Source organism: Nylanderia fulva, unplaced genomic scaffold, assembly GCF_048542155.1.
Source record: "Nylanderia fulva isolate GAGA-0341 unplaced genomic scaffold, ASM4854215v1 Scaffold12, whole genome shotgun sequence".
In the NCBI taxonomy this organism is placed as follows: domain Eukaryota; kingdom Metazoa; phylum Arthropoda; class Insecta; order Hymenoptera; family Formicidae; genus Nylanderia; species Nylanderia fulva.
The window spans coordinates 1,688,572-1,712,047 of NW_028189409.1; the positions used below are offsets into that span (position 1 = coordinate 1,688,572).

A 23,476-nucleotide genomic window follows, 5' to 3' on the forward strand; every position below is an offset into this window, starting at 1 on the left:
ATTAATCCCTATTACAATTACATTCTTATACACAATTGAGACATTACACATAGTGTATAATGATAAAATTTATCTAATATTGATTCAGAAACTGACAAGTAACAAATTCAACTTCTGGATTTTAATTTGTAAAATTAATATTTTCACTATTTATTGACACATTTTTTAAATAAAAATATTTGATAATTTTATAGCAATATTAATAGTGAATCTCAAATGATTAGAATGAAGTCGCCAGTGATGAATAAATTTCAAAGTGATTTATTAAAATCCGACCTGAGTGGCCAATATAGAAAATGTTGAACACAGCGGGTTTTTATCAAAAAATTTAACAGCAATATTAATTTGCAAAAGGACACAGAAAATCTAAATTCAATATATGACTCACTAATACATAGCGTATGACTTGTTTGTTTGTTTTTCTAAAAGTTCTTATGATTTTCTTTTTAATGTTTGTTTTATTTACACGCCGAACTTGCTAATATAAAACATTGTTTTCGGTTTTTGACCTTGTTATCACGTTTTTCGCTTTAACATCTTGAAAGATAACGTTTAATTCGTGGTTATTATATGTAACGAGAAAGTTTTTATCTCGATTTAATCTTGTTTTATTCCGCAATTTCAATGTTCGTTATTTTTGTTTTTCTAATTCTTTATCATTGTCTATTTTTTAATTTTATAGCAACACTTGATAAGGGCCTGTACCCTGGGACCGAAACGTTGTGTTCAACATGTTTGGTATTGGCCAGTCAGGTCGGATTTTAATAAATCACTTTGAAAATTAATAATGAAAATTAAGAATTTTTTTTTTGAAGATTTAGTCGCGTCATTTCGTTAGTAAGAATAAATTTATATATTTTGCATGAATATCTGAAAGCTTCTAGCTTTTGCACCTGCAACGAGTTTCTAGTATTCACCTATAGTGGGATTTTTCCTCGCTTTCGAAAAAATAGTCGGGGGCGTTAACGTCGAATTGAATATTGCAACCGTCTGGTTTCACTTCGACACTCAAATTACACGGACGCGTTTGAAACGCAATCATTTGCTACTGTTCGGTTTTTCTTTTCGAGCGAGCTCCTCGCCACTTTCTACATTTGTTCATTGGAATCGCAGATGTTGGAGATACACTATTTATTATCGAAAGGTTTTGCCGGATCAATTACAGTTTTTCTACTTTACTTACTCTTCCTCTCTTTCCTCTTACTTGCGAGAGGAAAACCTACAAAGAGGTGGATTGAAACGTTATGCGACTTTCAGCAAAACGCTGTTACGCGAGTGCATTGCCGGAAATCCACGCTAAAGTGAAACTCACAATGGACAATTTCACTCTTGTCTTTTTTCACGCAAACACGCTTTTTAAAGTTGGCCTAAATTTAAATTTACAGTAGAAAATCACTATTGTCACTGCGATTTTTTTACATTGTGAATCACTATTATTTTTGAGAGATTTCTGTTCAATTTCAATATAAATCAGCTGATCCAAATTATGAATAAAAATTGAAAAATATATCTACAAATTGATAGGTGAGAACAAATAAATAATCGATCAAACTAATAAAATTAAATAGTTATATAAGTCTCTTCGCAGTTTAGCGATTTAATGGTAAATTATCCATGGATTCTGATTTCAGATGAATCTCTACAGCTTAATATTATTTTTGAGAGATTTCTGTTCAATTTTCATTTAAATAAATCAGCTGATCCAAATTACGAATAAAAAATTAAAAATATATCTGCAGATAAATTGATTCTTGATACGTGAGAACAAATAATCGATCGAATTTTTAAAAAATTATAGTTATACAGGGTATTCAGAACTGGCGGAAGATTCCTGGTATCACTTGAAGACGATTTTTCCTCAGCAAAAATATCGAGGAATTGATAATTTTCGAGTTATAAGCGGATGAAAATAAAAACTTTTTTGCAAACTAAGCCTTGTGAAAATAAAAATTAACAAAATCACATTCTTCAGTTAAATTCAGATAGAATTTACTTTAACAGAATTTTAATTTAAGGCTTAGTTACAAGGACATATGATATGTCAAAAATTGGGTAAAAAATGATGGTCCTCTCTCGACATTTTCTGAGGAAGAGTCGTCTCGAAATGATTCCAGGATCTTAAAACCATGAAAAATTTTTCCGCCAGTTCTGAACCACCTGTATAAGTTTCTCCGCAGTTCAGCGATTTAATGGCAAATTATCCATGGATTCCAGATAAGAAGAAGGAGGAATGTTGAAACACGTGTCGGTCTCGCCGTGGAGAGGACGGGCAGACAGCGTGAGTCTCTCGTCCAGCGGCGGCGCGAGTAGCTGCGGAAGCGGAAGTCCCACTCCCGGTCACACACCACCGCCCTCGAGAGCATCCTCATGCGCCTCCCTGGTACCCCTAACAGCCCTGTCGAGCTTCTCCCCGGCTGACGCCGCGCCCCAACAGGTGAGTGCTTCGTGATTAGTTTCCCACAGTCGTCTACAAAATTCTTTCCGTTTTAATGACGAACGCTTCCGCGTAAAATCCCTAATTAATTTCGGAAACCGGAACCAGAAGATCCCACCAGATTCCCAGCATCTTATTCTATGATGGTAATTGATTTTTTATTTATTTTTTTAATTTTAAATTATTTTGTGTTATTTTTTATTAAAGTCTTAAGATAGATTTGTAATAAAACATTAATCAAAATATTTTATGATTATAAAATATATTTACTATAATATTTTATTTAACAATTATTTCTATTTAATTTTAAACTATTGATTATTTTTTATAATCGTAGAAAATTATGATTTAGAAGATACGATATTTTGTTGATTATAAAGAAAAATAAAATCAAGGATTAAATATGTAATAAAATTCATTAGATGCCGTACTGTAATTTAGCATTGCTTGATGCACGTTATACGAAGATTATTTGAGTATACTTTTTACATTTAATGGTTCAAACTCTAATTCATATATAATGTGATATAATAATGAACGCATGAGAAAGACGGACGGTTTTGTATTGTCCGCGGGAGACGATTAAGAACAACGCGGGAGATTGCAAAAAGTGACGATGCTCTACGTTTAATAAAGCAAAGTAGAATAAAAAACGCTTTGCACACAGCAGTTTGCTGAGTGACGTAAAGCGATTTAGCGAAAACGAGAGCAACACGTTTTCCGAGCGCTTATTAACAGCTGCACCACGTGTGTTGTGTGTATTTACAGGACAGCATCTGATGAATTGTATTTAATCCATGATTTTATTTTTTTTTATATCGTATCTTCTAAATTATAATTTTCTACGATTATATAAAATAATCATTAAATAATTATTTAAGAAAATAGTTTAAAATTAAATAAAAATAATTATTAAATTTTAATTTGTAATTATGAAATATTTTGATTAATATGTCATTGCGAATCTATTCAAGATTTCAATAAAAAATTGCACAAAATAATTTAAAATAAAATAAAATTAAATATTAAATAAAAATAATTATTAAATTTTATTTTGTGATTATGAAATATTTTGATTAATATGTCATTGCGAATCTATTCAAGATTTTAATAAAAAATTACATAAAATAATTTAAAATAAAATAAAATAATTATTAAATAAAATAGTAAAATTTTATATTGATTAATGTTTTTCTCACATTGCATATTTATTTAAGATCATGATAAATGACGATACCGAAGTGATAATTCATTGTGCGAGAGGTAGATGTTTGTGATCTTGTGACTGGAACTTGGGGTTTTAATGACAGCCGGATAATTTCTCACGGCTTCTTCAAAGTGAAACTGCAACTGCAACGCGCCGATGCGGTTTCGTGTCCCTTTTTGCGCAAAGAGAAACATGATTCTCTCAAGGGCCTTCGTCGCAGGATGGTGTTTAGGCAGGGGCATATTTTTCTTCGCCATCTGCAGAGACCGTGGCCAAACACATGCTTTCTGTCATTCGGAAACTTATACCTTTCTAGAGACACTGGGCATCCTTGAAAATGATTATCTTACTTTGTAATGATTAATGAATTTGAGGTGGATTTTTATTATTTTATTTAATAATTATTTTTATTTTATTTTAAATTATTTTGTGTAATTTTTTATTAAAATCTTAAATAGATTTGCAATGACATATTAATCAAAATATTTTATAATTACAAAATAAATTTATCATTTTATTTAATTTTAAAGAATGCATGTATAATTTCTTATCGATATTTCTGAAGATAGAGTAACGCAGGGGACAAATTGCAAGAATTATCCAAGGTGATTAAGTGTTTTCGTAATTTCGCACGCCTGATTACGATCAAGGTCGGTGTATTTAAAAATGTTATTGCACTCGCGCATACGTCACCATCCTCATTTCCACTCGAGCTCTAGATATTCGCGCGATTCTCATCGATGCCTGCACAACGAAGAATTTTCATTGTATTTGTGGTCGTCTGACCTGTTTCGCACGAGGGTTACAAAGGTCGTCGCACAAAATGTATAATCGCTTCCGTTAATTTCCGTCCGGGATACATATGTGTTCCTTATTTACAGGATCATATATCACACCGATTTTTTTTGTAATTAGTAGAACATATGAAAGAAACATATGAAGTATGAACACATTAAATGTTCTGCGATTATAATTGCAATGATCCGATTTAATTTGAAGACTATTCTAAACGAAAAGTCTTTATAAGCGTTGAACACAATTATGTGGTAAAATTGCCTGAGAATAAATTTTTAATTGCGACATACATTAATGCTGCAGTTAAACTTTGAATACGTATCTTCATCGCGATATAAGAAAAGTGGCGTCTTTTTATAGCTAAGTAATAGAAAGCAGCGACGCGGGACCCATATTTTCAAAGCACACAAGTAGTCCCGCAGTTTTTGTCTCGATGAAACCGAGGATTCTCTGTGAGAACCCTGCATACTGAGATATCACACATATTGCAATCGTGTCCAATGCGCAGTGAAAAACTAAACCAGCCGTGGTAACTATGACGGAGTCGCTTAATCGCGCAGACTTTTTTTTGTTACTCGTTTCAGGATTAGGCGGTATGTTTTCAGAGAAGATCTGGATCAATTACCGACTTGCGCGTGAGATCTATATTATTCGCAATTAACACTGAAATACTAGACACGTGAGAGATGAGTTACTTTAAAAAATCATTAAAATTTTTTTAAAATGCTTTTTTGTGCTTTTTTTTTTTTTTTAATATTAATACAATTTTTTTAATATTAATACAATTTTTGATATTAATACAATATTAGAAAAATGATTTTATATATGTTATATTAAAACAATAAGTTAATATATCTCGAGTTTTATGTCTCGTTACGTTTTTTTTAATACTAGGTCTATCCTGACCCTTGCAATATCCGGCGCGGTAGGCCGTGTTTCCGGTTTCTTTACGATTCTACAATGCCCCGTTGGTCTAGATTCTGATAAACCACATTTGTTATCTCAGTCTAAACGTCAAGTTTTGTTTATCGAATTTTATGTATATATTTCTTTTTGCGATAAATTTTTTATCATTATGTCTTTGCTTCTGTCACATATTTAGTTAATATTTGTATTTATAATTCTGACATATTTTTTGAATATATCTCTGATTAATTTTTTTTATAAAATAAATTAGGCTTGCATTGCGAGGACAACCGGAAGTGACGAAATTATCACTGACGTGACACATATGATTGTGTTTGAATTTCGAAAATGTTCATTGTCTCGCGATTCCCTCGGAGCAAAAGCGTTTTTCGCATCGGTGACTCGAAGAAGGCCGAATTCACGACATAGCAGACCTTTCTGATTCACATAGAGATGCTTGTGATTCAAGGACCTGTGGTTGCGAAGTTTATTGCACGTCACATTGGCACACACCGTCTGATTACACTTATTTAAACTCAACAAATCTGTCCATTTACATTTGAAAATAGTGGCTAGAAAAATAATTTATTTGTGCAGTTTTTTATTGTAATTATTTGCAATAATTTGTAAATATTGTATTTGCAATTCTAATATATATTTTTCAATGTTTTTACCTCTGATTCATTTTTTTTTATAAAATAAATTAGGCTTGCATTGTGAGGACGACAATCGGAAGTGACGAAATTATCATTGATACATATTATTGTGATGATTTTTTTGTCTACATTTTTTAAGATTAACGTGACAGTAAAATTACACATATTGATATTTATTCAAGAATCATTGATCATTAAAACATTCGTATAATCAAATTAATGCATTTTTGAGTGCGCATAATTTCGTGTCGTAATTAGAACGTTTATTTTCCACCGCCAATATTTCGCGGCTGACATTGTCTGTTCTCTTCTCGTTCCGGTTTCTTTATTCACGGAAGGCAGTATCAGAAAGAGCGCACGATAAATGGTGCGTAGCGTTAATTAATACGTGCCGCGTCTCACCCGCATGATGATGGCGCGAGGCAACGTCTTCGTCAAGGCTTTTCACCGTGTGTGGAAGAGACCCCGCATGTGACGAACGGCGGATACACAATAGCCTATAATCAGGATACAACTCATCCAAAGATTTCTGCCCATATCCATGGGGCGTCCCGCAGAAGAGCCATAGGGGGCAATGGCCCCTTTGGAATCATGAAAAAAAATTATTTTTGCATATTTAATATAAAAAAATTAAAATAATTTAATAAATTAAATTTCAAAAAATTAAAAAAAAAAAAAATAAGAAACAATTCAAAGATCTTTGCCCACATTCATGGGCGTCCACGAAAGATTAAATTGCCAACTCGAGGGAACATATATTCAAAACAGCATCATTACGTTAAAGAAATGAATTTTTTTATCAATGTCAGATGATAGACGTAATCTTTATACATTAAATTAAATAATTTGTCTATTTATAATTTTTCATTAACTATATGTACTATATGAGATATGTATATATATATATATTATAAAATAATTATATAATATTTATATATATATATATATATATATTATATATAATATAATTATATAATATTATATATACATCTATAGATATATATATATCTTTATAATAATCTGATATAATATTATATATATTATATATATATATATATATATAATATATATAATACTATATATTATTTTTGCATATTAATATAAAAAAATTAAAATATAATTCAAGAAATTAAATTTAAAACAATTAAGAAAGGAAAAATGAGAAACAAAAAATTGTAACTATGTCCCCCATAACGCGGAACGCGCGACAGAGTACAATATAGCCTCTTTCTGGTGGAAAACGAGGAGTCAATTTGTACTTAAGATTCAATCCAGGGACCTGTGGATCGCATATTTGGATACCTTCGATCGATCGGCTCTCCCCGATCCGATTCTGTTCTCCTCTCGTTTTTAACAACTATTTACGAAGGCAATGAACGCGTTCCTTCTGTTACGCCTGAGATAATTATAGATTATTATCTGCTTGGGAGCCCAAAAAGAGATGAACTCTTCTTCTTCTTCTGCTTCTCGGACGGATCGAAGAAACGCAGGCAGGCTTGGGAGTCTTTACCGAATGGACAACCTTAAGAAAACACACCGTACGAAAACACTTCGAGCATGGTAAAAAGTAGAAAACACAGCTACCCCGTTTTTCATCATCGCGGTGGTGTGGAATTCTTCATTGTTGACGTAACCGGGATGACGTACTCCGTAATCTTTCCGGATCAAGATCGACCTGCTTTTTATACACGTTGAAAACATGTTTACTTGACTAAACCTTTCAACTAAATATTATTTTGTTAATTGAACATATAAAAATATTTAAGTTAATTATAATCATAGGCAGGATTTTTTCCAGGAGGGAGATAATTTAATTTTTTATATTTTTTTATATTAAATATACAAATAAATTCCAGTGTTTATTCAAAAGGAGAGAAAATATCCCTCTGCGGATAATTAACAAAATAGTAATTTAGTCAAGTTAATAAATTTTTTTCAGAGCATGCTGTTGATCGGATAAATAATTTATAATTAGATATATAAATATTAAGGGATATATACTAGACTATACAATGTTGAAAACATAAAAGTATTACCATATATGAAGTATTGCAATCTCTTATCACAACTGTTAGACAAAGAAGCGGATGAGTGCGTGTACTAAGTTCAAGATTACAGGCGGAAGTGTGGTATGTTAACTAGTAAGAACAACAGCTCGACTAGCAATCATCACCCACGTGATAAGGCAAATTAAATCCGGAAATGTCACGCAAGAGTTACGATTGGAACGTCCATCTTTAACAAAAAACACTTAATAGAAAAGAATTTTTAAATATAGAAAAATCTGACTTGTTTAAATATATATATATATATATATATATATATATATGTATATATATACATATCTTATATAGTACATATAGTTAATGAAAAATTATAAATAGACAAATTATTTAATTTAATGTATAAAGATTACGTCTATCATCTGACATTGACAAAAAATTTATTTCTTTAACGTAATGATGCTGTTTTGAATATATGTTCCCTCGAATTGGCAATTTAATCTTTCGTGGACGCAAATCCATCAATTGTTTCATTCATGTTTTGCGGCAGATATCTGGTGAATGAAGAAAAAGATCGCTTTCCTTATCTCGTTCGACACGTGAATCTCGTTCTATTCTTACGAGCCAACTTTCTTTCTGTATGGATATGAAGACGATTCGTGGAAAAACGCACAAATAGATACCGATATAAAACGGAAGAAAACTCGTCGATATGCTCGAGACGCCAACGCGGCAGATAAACGCTTGAGAAGAAACCGTTTTACAATTTTATTTATAGAAAGATCAATGCGTCCGGCTTATCGCAATGAAGAAGCCAGACTACAAATTCTTCTAATTAATGACCGAAAATCTCGTCGGATTTCTAAAAGCAATTTTTACGTCCGCGAGGACTAAAATAAGTCATTTGAAGGAATTATAAAGCAGCTGTGATCTGAAAAAATTTTGGAAAGAAAATAATTAAATAAAAAGCGAAAATAGCAATAGAAAAAGACTATTTAATGTTTAAAACTGAAAATGTGAAATAAATATAAAAAAATTAAATAATCTTTATAAGTTTATCAGATTGAATATATCAATTTGAAGTCAGCCGATTCTTCTCAGGGATTTTTCCAGTCTGTGAAATTAATCTGATTTACCAGTAAAGCGTCCTCGTCCTGCTCAATGCTACTGAATAATAATTTCTAATTGAAATGCTTGACCATTATCACGCGGGAATGGCGTAGCATTACATCCGTGATTTAACACTCCAATCGGCAGTGAACCGGAATTTGTTGCTTAACGTCCGAGATAATCGACGTATTATGCAATATATAACGCTTATATGCATCTTCTAAGTGCATCTCGAAAATTGCGTAGCTTTGGCACGATCGAATTTCACACAGTCATCTTGAAATTATAGACGACGTATGCAAATATCGATTTTAAAATCGCTTCACGAACAGATGACAAGTGATTCATCGTGTGATCTGTCACAAGGAGATGAAATCATCTTGTTGCAGCAAACCCGCTCTCTCGATCAAGAAGAATGTGTTAATAATTTGTACATTTTAGATCGAATTTTTTCCCGACATCTTTCATTATTTTTGAATTATTTTAATAATATTATTATATATTATTTTGAATAATTTTATGGATAATGTCGATAAAGGATTAATTAAAGTAACGAGGAAATAATTTTATCAGGGTTGAATAATAACTGTAGTTAATTAGTTAAAAGTTAAAAAAGTTAAAAAATATATAACTTTTAACTTTAGCTTAGTTAATTTAAAATGTAATTTTTAACTAATTATTTTGGACCTTAAACTTATTAACTTTTTTCCTGAGTTAAATTTCTTTTTTATCTCTAATACCTTTATTCTTTTTTTATAAGTTATAAAAGTATTATTCTTAAATTATTAATTTCTACGTTCATTTATCATCAATTGTAATTACCAAAAAATATATTTCTATATAAAAATCAAAATTTCTTTGTTATTATAAATTTTAAGCGTTAAATTAACAAACATAAATAATGTTTTTAAAAATTAACTCTTAATTGAACTTTAGTTAATTTAATCTTAACTTAACTAAATTAATTTGGCAAGCAACTAGCTTTAACTTAACTTAGTTTCAAAAAATCATTAACCCTGAATTTGACATTCCGTTTATCGATATCTCGAACATAAAATTTTGAAATGGAATTCATGGAATTAATTGAGACCTGATATAACGAATCAAAAGCGAGTGGATTTCATTCATGAGTATTACCGAAGGAATTCCTGAGCCGTGAATGTCTTTGGGGATCGGTCACGGGCTACTGGTGAAAGCGTCTCGCGCACGCAAAAGTACTCATTCGCGGCTATAGGTACTCATTCACGCTCCGCCGCGAATTATTACCTGGTTAAACTTGGACAATCCGAAAGCCCAGACTGCTGCGTGCCGTTAAAGTCGATGCTTTACACGCTCGTAAAACGAACGGAGCTTTCATAATATGCGCTGACCGAACCGTAAATTACATAAGAAGGACGTAAGATTATAAAAGTTTCTCGATTGTGAAGAAGCAACATTTTTTTTATTCAATATTTTACACTATTTAATGTAATAGTCTGTCCATTTTTATTTACATCGAATTTAAGGATGTCAATAATATACAGGGTGTCGTAAAAATCAGGATCGCTTAAAGGGTAGATTTCTGAGATTATTTAAGGACGACTTTTCATCAATTCAAAATTAAGGGTTTTTCACAAACTAAGTCTTGTGGAAATAAAATATTGATAAAATCACTTTCTTTAATTAATCTCAAGTAGAGTTTACTTTAATAAAATTTTAATTTAAGGCTTAATTACAAAAATGCATGATAACAAAAATTGAGAATATGCAAAAAATGATGACTCCCTCGACATTTTTGCTGAGGAAAAATCGTCTGTAAATTTAAACGTCGAAAATTGTAATAATTTTGTTATTATTATTTTTTTTTCATAAGAATATTAATAAAATTAAAACCAATATTGCGATGTCATTTGGATTACTAATATACCAAGAATTTCTATATTAGGGGATTTATTAGTTTCACGAATCGGTTGTTGCAATAATATAATAACTGCAATAACCGGAGACGGATGTGGACGGTTGGCAAAGAAATTCTTCGAAGAATATCTCAAGCTGTAACGTTGGCGTCTCCAATATTGCATATAATTACGTGCAAACGCGTGCTAATGCGGTTACAATATTGGCTGTTTACCAATCATAGGCGTCCAAGAGCCTTATATCATCGGGAGTTTACGAAGTATCCAGTTGTGTCACCACGTGGGACGAGAAATTGCATTCTGGGAATCCGCTCGAATGTCCTTGATTATTCATACCGGGAAAAAGAGATCGGAATTTTTGAAAACGTTATCATCACATACTTTAAACATGACTGAACGTTTTTGGAGCACACCCGTAGGAAATTTAAATTTAATTAAATTTCATTTTAATTTTAATCAGTCCAAAACATTGCTTCATTTAACGAAATTATAATAATTTCTTAAATATGTAATGCATTGCAAGTCGCATTGTGCATTTAGGAAATTTTAATTTAATTAAATTTAATTTTAATTAAATAAATTATTTTCCAACTTTCTAAATTTCTTGAGTGCTGAAAAAATATGAAAAAAATTAATTAAAAATTATAAGATATTTTAGCAAGACTTATAGAATTTTAATCAATCCAAAACATTGCTCCCTTTAACGAGATTATAATAATTTCTTAAATAGGTAATGCATCGCAAGTCGCATTGTGCAACAATCCATGAGTCACTCGTACCTGTGTCTTTGTTTCTATGTGTACTGAGAATCCTTTCTCAACCGTTTTTCAATGTACCTACGTACATTTAACATCTGGCCGATCGACAATTGCGGTTCGAGTCTCCGGTGCAGATGGTCGAGTTTGTGTTGGCAAACAATAATGATTGTTACACTTAGCATTCTTACATTTTTACCAGCCTTTATATAGGCCCTGCATAATAATGACTTAATGACACAATAGGAAGGGTATACAGGCATTTCGGAGTAATTAAAGCAATAGCATCATAAAAATTAAATTTACTTCATTTTTTCGTGTCTTTCTATACGTATATTATTTTTTTCAATAGTAATTATTTTTTCAATAGTATACTCGAGTTTGTGTTGCCAAACAATAATGACACAACACCGGAAGGGTTCAGAAATCTCGGAGTAATTAAAGCAAATACATTATAAAAATTGAATTTACTCAATTATCTATCCTGTTATACGTATATTATTTTTGTAATAGTAATAATATATGATATATAATTTGTGTGACCGAAAATTTTTTAGGCGAACAGATACAGCATTTGTCCTATTTACGAGCAGAAAGTGTGTTTTTAAAAGTCCGATTTCATAACGGTACATTTTTTCCTCGCAATAATATACGTGGAGGAAGAGAGAGCTTGCGGACAGAAAGAAAAATTACACAGGACGACGGGATGCGAGGAGAGATGATTAATTCCTGCGGTCGAGAGGAAGTAATGTGAGATCCCGGGATCGGATCCTCTCTCGCTTCGGTCAAAAGCATAATGATGTGCGAACAGGTTTCTTTCCGTCGTCCGACTCTGGGAAGTTAGCGCGTGCGTGCATCTCGAACCGAGGCGTGAAACCGCAGATGATTCTTTCTGATATATACACGTGTAATGTCGTAGTGAAAGCGAACAATCGCCGAATTGTATGGTCCATCGCGTGAGGAGGCGATTTGATGGCGATCGACAAGGCTGCCAAATTTCGGAATCGAAGGAAGCTTTGTCTCCCCTTCGAGCTTCGTGCGCGAGATTCTTTGCCATCTCTTCGAGTCATTTTTTTTATTTTATTATGCGGTATTTCTTTATTTAGGGCTGCCTTGTATCGAGAATTAGAATCCATTAATAGTTTGTGTTATTTGTACGGGAGAAGATTTTTTTCTTCTTTATGCTACTCTTTGCAATACTTCAGTACTTTCTACACGTGGTGCTTTGTCTAAACTTCAGGTATTTCTTGCACGTGCGCTTTAGAGAACCAGGTGGCGCAGATTTTTTTATATACTTATAGGGTGTTTTTAAATGTGTACGAAACATATTTTAGGAAACGATTCTTTATCGAAAATTTTTTATATAAATATAAATATTTGTCCCTATATCCCTAAATAATTTCTATTTTAATATGTAATAATTGAAAGGTATTTTTTAACATATAAAATTTCCTTGCTCGTTTAGTTGATCTATTTTTTCTTATTAATTTTTGAATTTACACGAGTCTAATATAATTATTTTAATTCTTTTTCTCAAATTTTGGACAAGTTTAAAAATGAAATTTCTTGGGTATTTTTTACTAGTAAAAAGGATATTTATTAATATTATTTAATCTCGTATCGTTATAAGGGGCTGAAATTAACAACCTATATTTGATTTTTTATTAAAATCTTTTAACCGATTGCAATATAATTGTCTAAAAATGCGTTAGCAAGCTTGAATTCTTAGAACCATTTTTATTTCTTTTATTTTTTTTTTAAATTAATAGTTTAAAAAAATAAGAAGAACTTAATTTTTATCTCCCTCCTTGAAAAAGGTAGGATCCTAAGAGATGTAGGAGAATACGTTTATATAAAAAATCCTCCTTAATTTTCGATAAAGAATTATCTTTTAAAAAAAGAACTTTTTGAAAAAAGTGCTAATAATCACATACAATCACATAAACTAATGATAAATATTTTCAACGGTGCCCGATTTAATAGCAGTTATTTATAATAATATTATTCATTATTAGTAATAATAATATTTATAATATTTATAATATTTATTATTAGTTTACATATGTGATTATTAGTACTTTTTTTAATCAAATAAACTGATATACAAACATGTTATTTATATCCATTAAAAACTACAGATTTTTCTCACATAATTTTTGTTTCCTCAATAACTGCATTAAAAAATGACAGCTGATTAGTTTCAGCAATTTCCTACGGAACACCCTGTATGTTTCCATCGATCTTGAATTACTCAACAAATATGGGTGCAAATACACAAAATAAACCAGAGCTGTCTCGCTGCGAAGGCCACGATACGAAAACATCTCGAGAGACCTAAACGTTCTGCTCGCTGTAATAATTCAACGCAAACCGAGCGCAAACACGGTTATCGCGGTCGAGAGTTGATATCGCGCCGCGATATACACATACCGCGGTCGGCGAACGAGAAAGGGGTATCGAATGAAGAAACTTACTACGGCAAGAGCGTGACGAGGGGGTGGGAGAGGGATGATGATGGTGGTGCGCGTCGAAAGAAAGAGTGAATGGGAGCACTGTGCGCCAGATGGCTTCGCCGCCGATCTCGATGGCTCTGCGCCGCCTCGAGTGAGATCCGGTCCCCATTGCTATTTCATAACCCGGGAGGGATCCTCCCGAGATCGTATAATACGAAAGGCGCGCCGACAATATAACTGTCATGCGACTGACCTCTGACAATTCACGACGGCGTCTTGTGGACTCGGTCTTTAGGGTTTATCGCGGCGAGATTTCTATGAAATCCGGGCGAATCGGAAGCGTGGGCGATGTAGGAAATATATTCCGAGGTTAAAAAGGCGGAAATTGTCCCGCAGGACAATGATCCGGATTTTTCATATAAATATATATATTCTCCTACAGCGCTCAGAATCCGACATAGAGAGAATTTTCTGTTAGAATTTACTGAAAATCATGGCATTCACGCGACAATATGGTATTGGAAGAATCTGATTATTATTTACCACAATAAAAATATTAATATGTACATAGTAAATTTTACTAAGAATTTAATATGTACATATTAATATTTTTATTGTGGTAAATATTAATCAGAGAAATTCTTATACGATTCTTGCAATACCATATTGTCGATTACCATGATTTTCAGGGTAAATTCTAAGAGAAAATTCCCGGGAGATGAAAATTAAGTTCTTATTATTATTTTTTTAACTATTAATGTTATAAAAAAATAAAAGAAATAAAAAAGGCTCTAAGGATTCAAGCTTCCTAACGCATTTTTAGACAATCACATTCTGGTTAAAAGATTAATGAAGTAACGGCAATGAAAATAATTTTTTATATTACCAGAAAAAAAAATAAGAGACTCGTGGTTAAATAATTTATTTTTATCAAAGAAATTATTTATTTTATTACGTAGAAAATATATTCCGAAGTTAAAAAGGTGGACATTATCCTGCAGAACAATGTGGCTGATGAAGCGACGGAAATGGCAATGAGAATAATTTTTGATAATACCAGAAAAAATAAGGAACTTATGGTTAAATAATTTATTTCGATTAAAAAAATTATTTATTTTAATAATAATTTGTATTCAAGCTAAAAAGGGAGAAGAAAGAAGCTGTTAAATATAATAGCTGTAAAATATATTCCTTTGAAAGCGATCAACGAGGTGCAATAATCAAGCTGAATGGGATGCGAACGTTTGATCCGGAGAACGGACCGGTTGTTCGAAGTTCAAAAGCTGACCGGATGAGATTCATAGAAGGGCTCGAGACAACCGGAAGTTTTGCGTGTCATACAAATATAATTGTACGTGGACCCAAATCGGATCAGCCGGAAGAGATGAGAATATAGATTCTCTTCGAAGAGATCAGATTGTATACATTCATATTTATCACATAAACATTTTTAATTAGACAAAAAAATTAAAACATTTGCGAATTATAATTAAAAAGAAGAAAAAAAAACACACGCAAAAAAATCTAAGTATCACATGGACACATCTCTAAATTAATCAATCCATTTTATTAATTTATATACAATAATTTGCATTTATATTTAACTTATATAATTTTATTTATAATTTATTTATAATTAATGTATAAAAGAGAAAATAAGGTAGAGCAAAAAATGGGGTATCTCAGAAGGTGTAATTACTATTATAATAAAGAAATAAACTCTCTCTTTGATCGGACTCTTCGAGACAATTAAAGCGCCGATGCATTTAACGCATTACACGGCTGCATCAGACGCGATGACGGTACCGTGTCTCGTGAACATGTGCACGTGTCACAGCTTTGTATGTGTATATCTATATGTGTGAGCCGGGTCGTTGAAACGCGTAAATGGTTGTAATACACGGCGCGGTAGCGTACGTGTTACGGCGTATTACGAGTTAAACAACGTAATGATAGCCACGGCGCCAGTGTCTGCCTCCGTGGACCCTTATATCGCGAGTCGGAAAAGATAAGGCGTTCATGATACTGTGCAATATTCAACAAACAAAAATATGATAAATTAGAAATTCGAAATTTTTGGGCAAAAATGTATATCATCTTTTTTCCGAAATTAAATCTTCCTTTTGTGAGAAGTTTATTTTATTTTCTTATATATTCTTTAATATTAAAAAAAAAACTTTTTTTAATATTTTTAATATTTTTGTATTTATTCCTTAATATTTTTGATTTAAAAAATTTTTTAATATTTTAATTTTTTAATATTTAAACTTTTATATATATTTTTCAATATTTTTTTAGAATCTTAGCTTAATGATTTTAATGACAATTGTATCGTTGAATGTTAATGAGACTGATATAAGTGGCGACATGTAAAGTATGATATTGTAATAATTATGGCGCCAATATCGCTCGTTCTTTCTAAGGCTGAATCGACGTTTAAAATTAATTAGTGCAATCTCGCGAACTTATACGAGTGAATGAAAAGTGCGTTCGTTAAATACATTGTGTGATCAATGAGAATTAAAAATATGAGTAATATGGCGCCGGATGATGTGTCGTGTATTGTCCCTTCAAGAAATAACGAATGATGTAACCGATTATATTCCTCAAATTACAGAGAGTGTATAATGGAATAATCAATGAATTCAGCTCAATTGTATAAGTTTAAACTAATGTTTCTATTGGTTCTCTGAATATATTATGAAACAGACTTTTATCATCCATGACATTCGATGTTACAGAATATTATTTTTGAAAATAGTAATCTTATCACTCACGATTGCACATGCAATAGTAATGATAATGAATTTTATATATGTGTATAAAAGAACGATTTTCCTCTCGAGCGAACTTTCTTTATCGTTGACGGATAAACTGCTACAATTCCAAGTTCAGTTTCCTACGACGAAAGAGTTAAAGCACGAACACGAGACACTTCCGGTGCAACGAACTCGTCGAACTCTCACAGCTCATTACGACAACCAATATTAGTTTTACGGCGAACCTCTGGAAATAGTTCGGTATAAGATATACGTCATCGAAGTCTCGCGCGAAGCCTTCGACAGTCTATACATAGGCCCTACATTGCTATGTAACTGCACAAAAAGGAATGCACCGAGCACAGGTACACGTTGCACCTGCATTTTCCGAACCTTCGGCGACGGCAAAAACAGTCGCCGTCGCAGGAAGTAATTATTTTTGTCCTTTTTTTGTCCATAAATGACTCGAATAGTTGCGTACATCATTCGTGAAGAAAATAAAAAGAATAATAAATTTTTGATTTGTTTGGATTTGCGTTTAACGAACCGCAGGAAAAGGAGCATTACGATCCAAGGTTAAATTTCTCGTGGTGTTTTTTCTTCTTCTTGTCATAGCGTACGACATATTGACACTTGGTCAAGTGAAGTCAAGAGGATGGGTTAAATGAGGCAGAGTTCCATCGCTTGTTTATTTTCGACTTGCGAGTAATAATCTCGAATTATGATGATTTTTTTTGTAGAGAAAGGAATGTAGTTTTATTTGCACATCTAAATATATTTTATTTAATAATTTCATAATCTATACATCTTTTATTTAAAAACAAATTTGTAATCTGAAGCTATAGATGATACGATATTAATTAGCAATTAAACATGTACAATTGTTTTATAAATATTATCATCAATATTATATTTTTTTCACCGTAGAACTGAGATGTGCAACAAATTATTTTTTGCTGAAAAAAATATATCCCTCTCGTATAAATTTCATGGCTTATTAGCTTTATTTACATATCTAAATATCTTTTAATTAATAATTTCATAATCTATACACCTTTTATTTAAAAACAAATTTGTAATCTGAAGCTATAGATGATACGATATTAATTAGCAATTAACCATGTACAATTGTTTTATAAATATTATCATCAATATTATATTTTTTTCACCGTAGAACTGAGATGTGCAACAAATTATTTTTTGCTTAAAAAATATATCCTTCTCGTATAAATTTCATGGCTTATTAGCTTTATTTGCATATCTAAATATCTTTTAATTAATAATTTCATAATCTATACACCTTTTATTTAAAAACAAATTTGTAATCTGAAGCTATAGATGATACGATATTAATTAGCAATTAAACATGTACAATTGTTTTATAAATATTATCATCAATATTATATTTTTTTCACCGTAGAACTGAGATGTGCAACAAATTATTTTTTGCTGAAAAAAATATATCCCTCTCGTATAAATTTCATGGCTTATTAGCTTTATTTGCATATCTAAATATCTTTTAATTAATAATTTCATAATCTATACATCTTTTATTTAAAAACAAATTTGTAATCTGAAGCTATAGATGATACGATATTAATTAGTAATTCACAATTTTTTTATAAATATTATCATCAATATTATATTTTTTTAGAACTGAGATGTGCAAGAAATGATTTTTTTCTGAAAAAAATATATCCCTCGTATAAATTTCATGGCGTGTGGCTCTTTTGGACGCGACACGTTGCATTATTCATGAAAACTCCCATCTAACTCGCGATAATCCACCCTTGTCGGTGTTATCGTCGCCGGTTATGCTAACCGTAGTCAGGTGCGCGTTCAACGGAAGACTTGGCCGGTGCATTGACTGGGAACAAGGGCGAATTGGCGGCCGCGATACGAAGCGTAGCGACGTGATTGTCGGGAGTGAAGCCGAAGGAGAGTGCAGGACAAAGGAAAACTGCGGCCGTGACGGTGCGCGCGGATGCAAGGCACCGTGTTCCCTTTCAGCCCTTTCGTGACTCCCGCGAATTATCTCCCGTGCGCTTGTATCACTGCAAAAATGATGTATCGCGGGCTGAAATTATACCCCGCGACGTTGCATATATTTGATGTGTGTGTCGTGAAAAAAATAAAACTAGTCGTGCACCTCTTTGTTAGCAGCCTAACAGCGGCTCCTTTGCATCCCTATCAATAATATATATATATATATATATATATATATATATATATATTTTAATTTAAGATTTTTTTTTCAGTGCAAACAGCACTAAAATCAAAACCTGTCAAGACTTAAGACATATTAAGACATAAATGCGAAAAATTTTAGAAGATGATTCTTTGTTGAAAATTAAGAGGGTTTCTTATATAGAAGTTAAGTCTGATAAAAAATTAATCTCATCTCCTTTTAATTTACGAAAATAAAAAATATCAATCAATAATATATATATTTTTTTTAATTTAAGATATTTTTTTCAGTGCAAACAGCACTAAAATCAAAACCTGTCCAAATCAAGACTTGAGATATATTAAGACATAAATGCGAAAAATTTTAGAAGATGATTCTTTGTCGAAAATTAAGAGAGTTTCTTATATACAGAAGTTAAGTCTGATAAAAAATTAATCTAATCTCCTTATAATTTACGAAAATAAAAAATATCAATCAATAATATATATATTTTTTTTAATTTAAGATATTTTTTTCTGTGCAAACAGCACTAAAATCAAAACCTGTCCAAATCAAGACTTGAGATATATTAAGACATAAATGCGAAAAATTTTAGAAGATGATTCTTTGTCGAAAATTAAGAGAGTTTCTTATATACAGAAGTTAAGTCTGATAAAAAATTAATCTAATCTCCTTATAATTTACGAAAATAAAAAATATTAATGAATATCCTTTCTATTAGTGGAAAATATCCACCAAGTTTCATTTTTTTAATTTGTCTGAAATTTGAAAAAAATATAATACAATATAAGAAACCTCCCCTTAATTTTTGCCAAAGAATTATCTCTTAAATTTTTTCGCACTTATTTAGACCTAGTATAAAAATTGTTTGAAAGATCGTTCACATCACACAGCCACAAAATTTACTATCACTGCTACTTTATGTCTTTAATACTTGAGAGTAGGCGGAAAGTTTTAATGGATGTTTCGGCACGCGTACATGAAAAACGTCCAATAATGGGTGCTAGTCTGTTCATCACTGCTTTGCACACACATTCTACACTTCAGAAGATATATTATCATTCAGACTGTCGACGCCAAATAGAACAAAAAAACAGACCATCTAGACTAGAGATTCACAAGTAATGACGCCGCATAGATAAATCAATGTCATAAAGTATGCGTATAAAATTCTCACGATGCTAATTTGCGTCGACAATTACTCTGGAGAAAAATAAAATTTAAAAACCTCACTTACACGCATTTTAAAAGAAAATATTAGCGATACGATATTTACGATGCAGAATTTAATAAAAATTAAAATTGATTTTACGTTATTGCATCTAAACATTTTCTGATCACAGATGAGACTTTTAGTAGATGCACTTGATAAATAAATTTAATAGTACGCCAACTTCCGCTTATAAACTATGACTAATCTAAATTTAAGCCATTAAATTGATTTATGTATCTGAATGAGCCTAATTCAATTTAAACGAAACTTATATTAATTTATAGCTTTATGACGTACTTTACTGCATATACAATTTAAATATATTAAAAATATTATAATAATAATTTTAGTTTTCAAAAGTATTGTAGAAAAATTGTTTTTTTGTAGAGATTTTTAATGTAAATTTTAATATATAGGAAAAATGGAACAGAATATAAAATAAATATTATTTCGACAGAGGAGTGCGATTTTTCAATAAACTAATCCATAAAAATATGTATCTGACGACGCACATCGATCGGTCAAGGGTTAAATATGATGTAAACCAGTACACACAAGCCTGAAAGGAGAAGATACGCGCGATTCCAATTACGCTTTAATTTGTCTTCCGCTCGGAAGGGCATTTGATGAGTCGCAAGTAACGATAACTATGCTTGTTTCCCTATTTCGAGAGATCGAGCTAGCGTGACACGCTCGATGAGATTAGAGCGATATCTACGTCGGACCCCGGCATGGGATGTTTTGTCGCTCTTTTACACTCTACGAACCGGATGCGAGCATTCCACGCACGGCTGTCGCTAATAATCGCGCGCGTGTTGGTGGTAAACGGGGGACTTAAAGTTGGTCGAGTTGTTCTCGTTTAAAACAATCAGCAGGAGAGGAAGGACCAATTATACGGACCTGCGACTGTCTATCACCGACCTCCTGTGGGACCCTTAACATACCGCACCAGGTCACAAGTTTAAATCCAAACAACATATTTAAACGTGTAGATAAATAACCAGTTGGAATCAATTATAATTTTATTTTTTTATTTTTATGTTAGTAATTTTTTTATTTTTTTTTTAAGTTAGTAATTAATTTTGTAATCGATGAGTCTTAAATATTTTATTGTATCCTCGTATTTCGTCATGTTAAATTTTGTCGATCGATTTAAATATGTAAATAAAAATTTACTTCTAACGATTTATAATTTGGCTCGTATTTGCATTTAATTATTGTTTTGAATTGAAAGAGACTTATTACTTTTTTAACTATATATAATAATTAATTTCTTGGAAATAATGAAATTGAAAAATAAAAGGATGTTGTCTGAATGATCGAAATGAGAATTAAAAATATAGTAGTATTTTCTGATCATAGATGATATTTTACTTGATGATTAATAAATTTAATAATGAATCATTTTCTGAATAAAAAATAAAAAATCAAGACAATTGTTTCAAATAATATTTGAATATAAAATATAATATTAATTACATATAATTTTTTTTTTATTTAGATTTTTCTATTTTACTTCTAGAGGATAATCGCAGATTTTTGCAGGCAAACTAATTCTCAAAAAATAATTGCGATGCAGTTTCGATAATACTGGATAAAACTTGAACATTTTTGCATTTAATGAATGCAACAACGGTAATTGCGGCACATTTTCAATAATGAATTATTTAATAATGAACCATTTTCTGAATAAAAAATAAAAAATCAAGACAATTGTTTCAAATAATATTTGAATATAAAATATAATATTAATTACATATAATTTTTTTTTTTATTTAGATTTTCCTATTTTACTTCTAGAGGATAATCGCAGATTTTTGCAGGCAAACTAATTCTCAAAAAATAATTGCGATGCAGTTTCGATAATACTGGATAAAACTTGAACATTTTTGCATTTAATGAATGCAACAACGGTAATTGCGGTACATTTTCAATTCCGCTAATGTTAGATACAATTGAGTCAAAGAGCACACGTACACCATAAACGATCCTTTATCTAACCCGCTAATTGTACGAACAATTCAGCTGCACGGCTAACTGCACTTGTGAGTTCGCTTTAAATATCCGTTTTAGGAAAGTTGCTAGGTTGTTGCATTAGTAAGTGTATATAAAGCAACATTACATGTTCGCATAATTACGTCGTTGGTTGGCAACCTAGCGTTTCTCTGGAAGCGCCGCTTTCGCGCATCCTGTGAATAAAAGAAGCCATTCCGGTGTGCATAACGTAACCATTTTTTTATTGCGACTTAATGATTTAAAGATCGCAATAGTGCCAATGTTTCAGCACACAATAAAATATAAATTAACTTATGTAATATATTTTCTCTTGATAAACTCTTTCCATTTTTCTAGTTAGATTAGATTAGGTTTCTTTTCCCGGTTCTCTTACATTCTATGTTTCATAATAATTTTCTTCTACTTCTTTTAATTTTCACGTACTGCATCCCTTGTGATAAAGTATCGAATCGCTACCGTATCTGTTTTCTCTATGTAATAAAATACTTTTGGAATATTTTTCTCTCGAAGAGTGCTTCACGTATAAGAGCGACACTTTTTCTCGCGAAAGGGAGGACTTGGGCAGCTGTGTCTTATTCTTTTAAAAACTTAAAACCGGCACGTGCGACACCACGTCCGTTCCGCCTTTCGAGAGGCAACAGGATGTAAACTCGAAAACGATTCGTATCCTGGCCGAACTCTACGGTTGGTTTGGTTTGTCCTGCATATAAAGTGAAAATAAAACGACCACCCTCCATTGGCCATGCTTTATATTCGGACGGATGTCCTGCACAAACAAATGCATTATATACTCTTGATCATCAATAGTATTTTTTTAATATAATTTGTAACAGCTCTTTAAAAATTAATATACATATAAAAGGCAATAAGAGCTAATTAAGTTCTGTTATTAATATTTATTTGTGGAAAAAAATTTTTTAACATAAAATATTAGACAAAAAAGTTCGAACGTTTCGGTTGCCTTTTTCAACCTTCTTCAGCGCATCATTTAAAATTAAAGATTAATAGAAATTAACAATAAATTATTTATAACTGTCAATATACTAAAACTATACAGAAACAGAGATATTCGCATAAAACTACGTC

General features: G+C 31.4%; 1 protein-coding gene across 1 annotated transcript in view; it reads left to right on the top strand.

The window, feature by feature from the left end:
* Positions 1-23,476, top strand: part of rau (RA domain-containing protein rau) — a 37,945-nt gene that overhangs the window by 593 nt on the left and 13,876 nt on the right. Inside the window, exon 2 of the mRNA XM_029309968.2 lies at positions 2,215-2,434. Coding sequence (XP_029165801.2) covers positions 2,231-2,434 — 204 coding nt within the window. The 5' untranslated portion in view covers positions 2,215-2,230. The remainder of the gene's footprint in view (positions 1-2,214; positions 2,435-23,476) is intronic.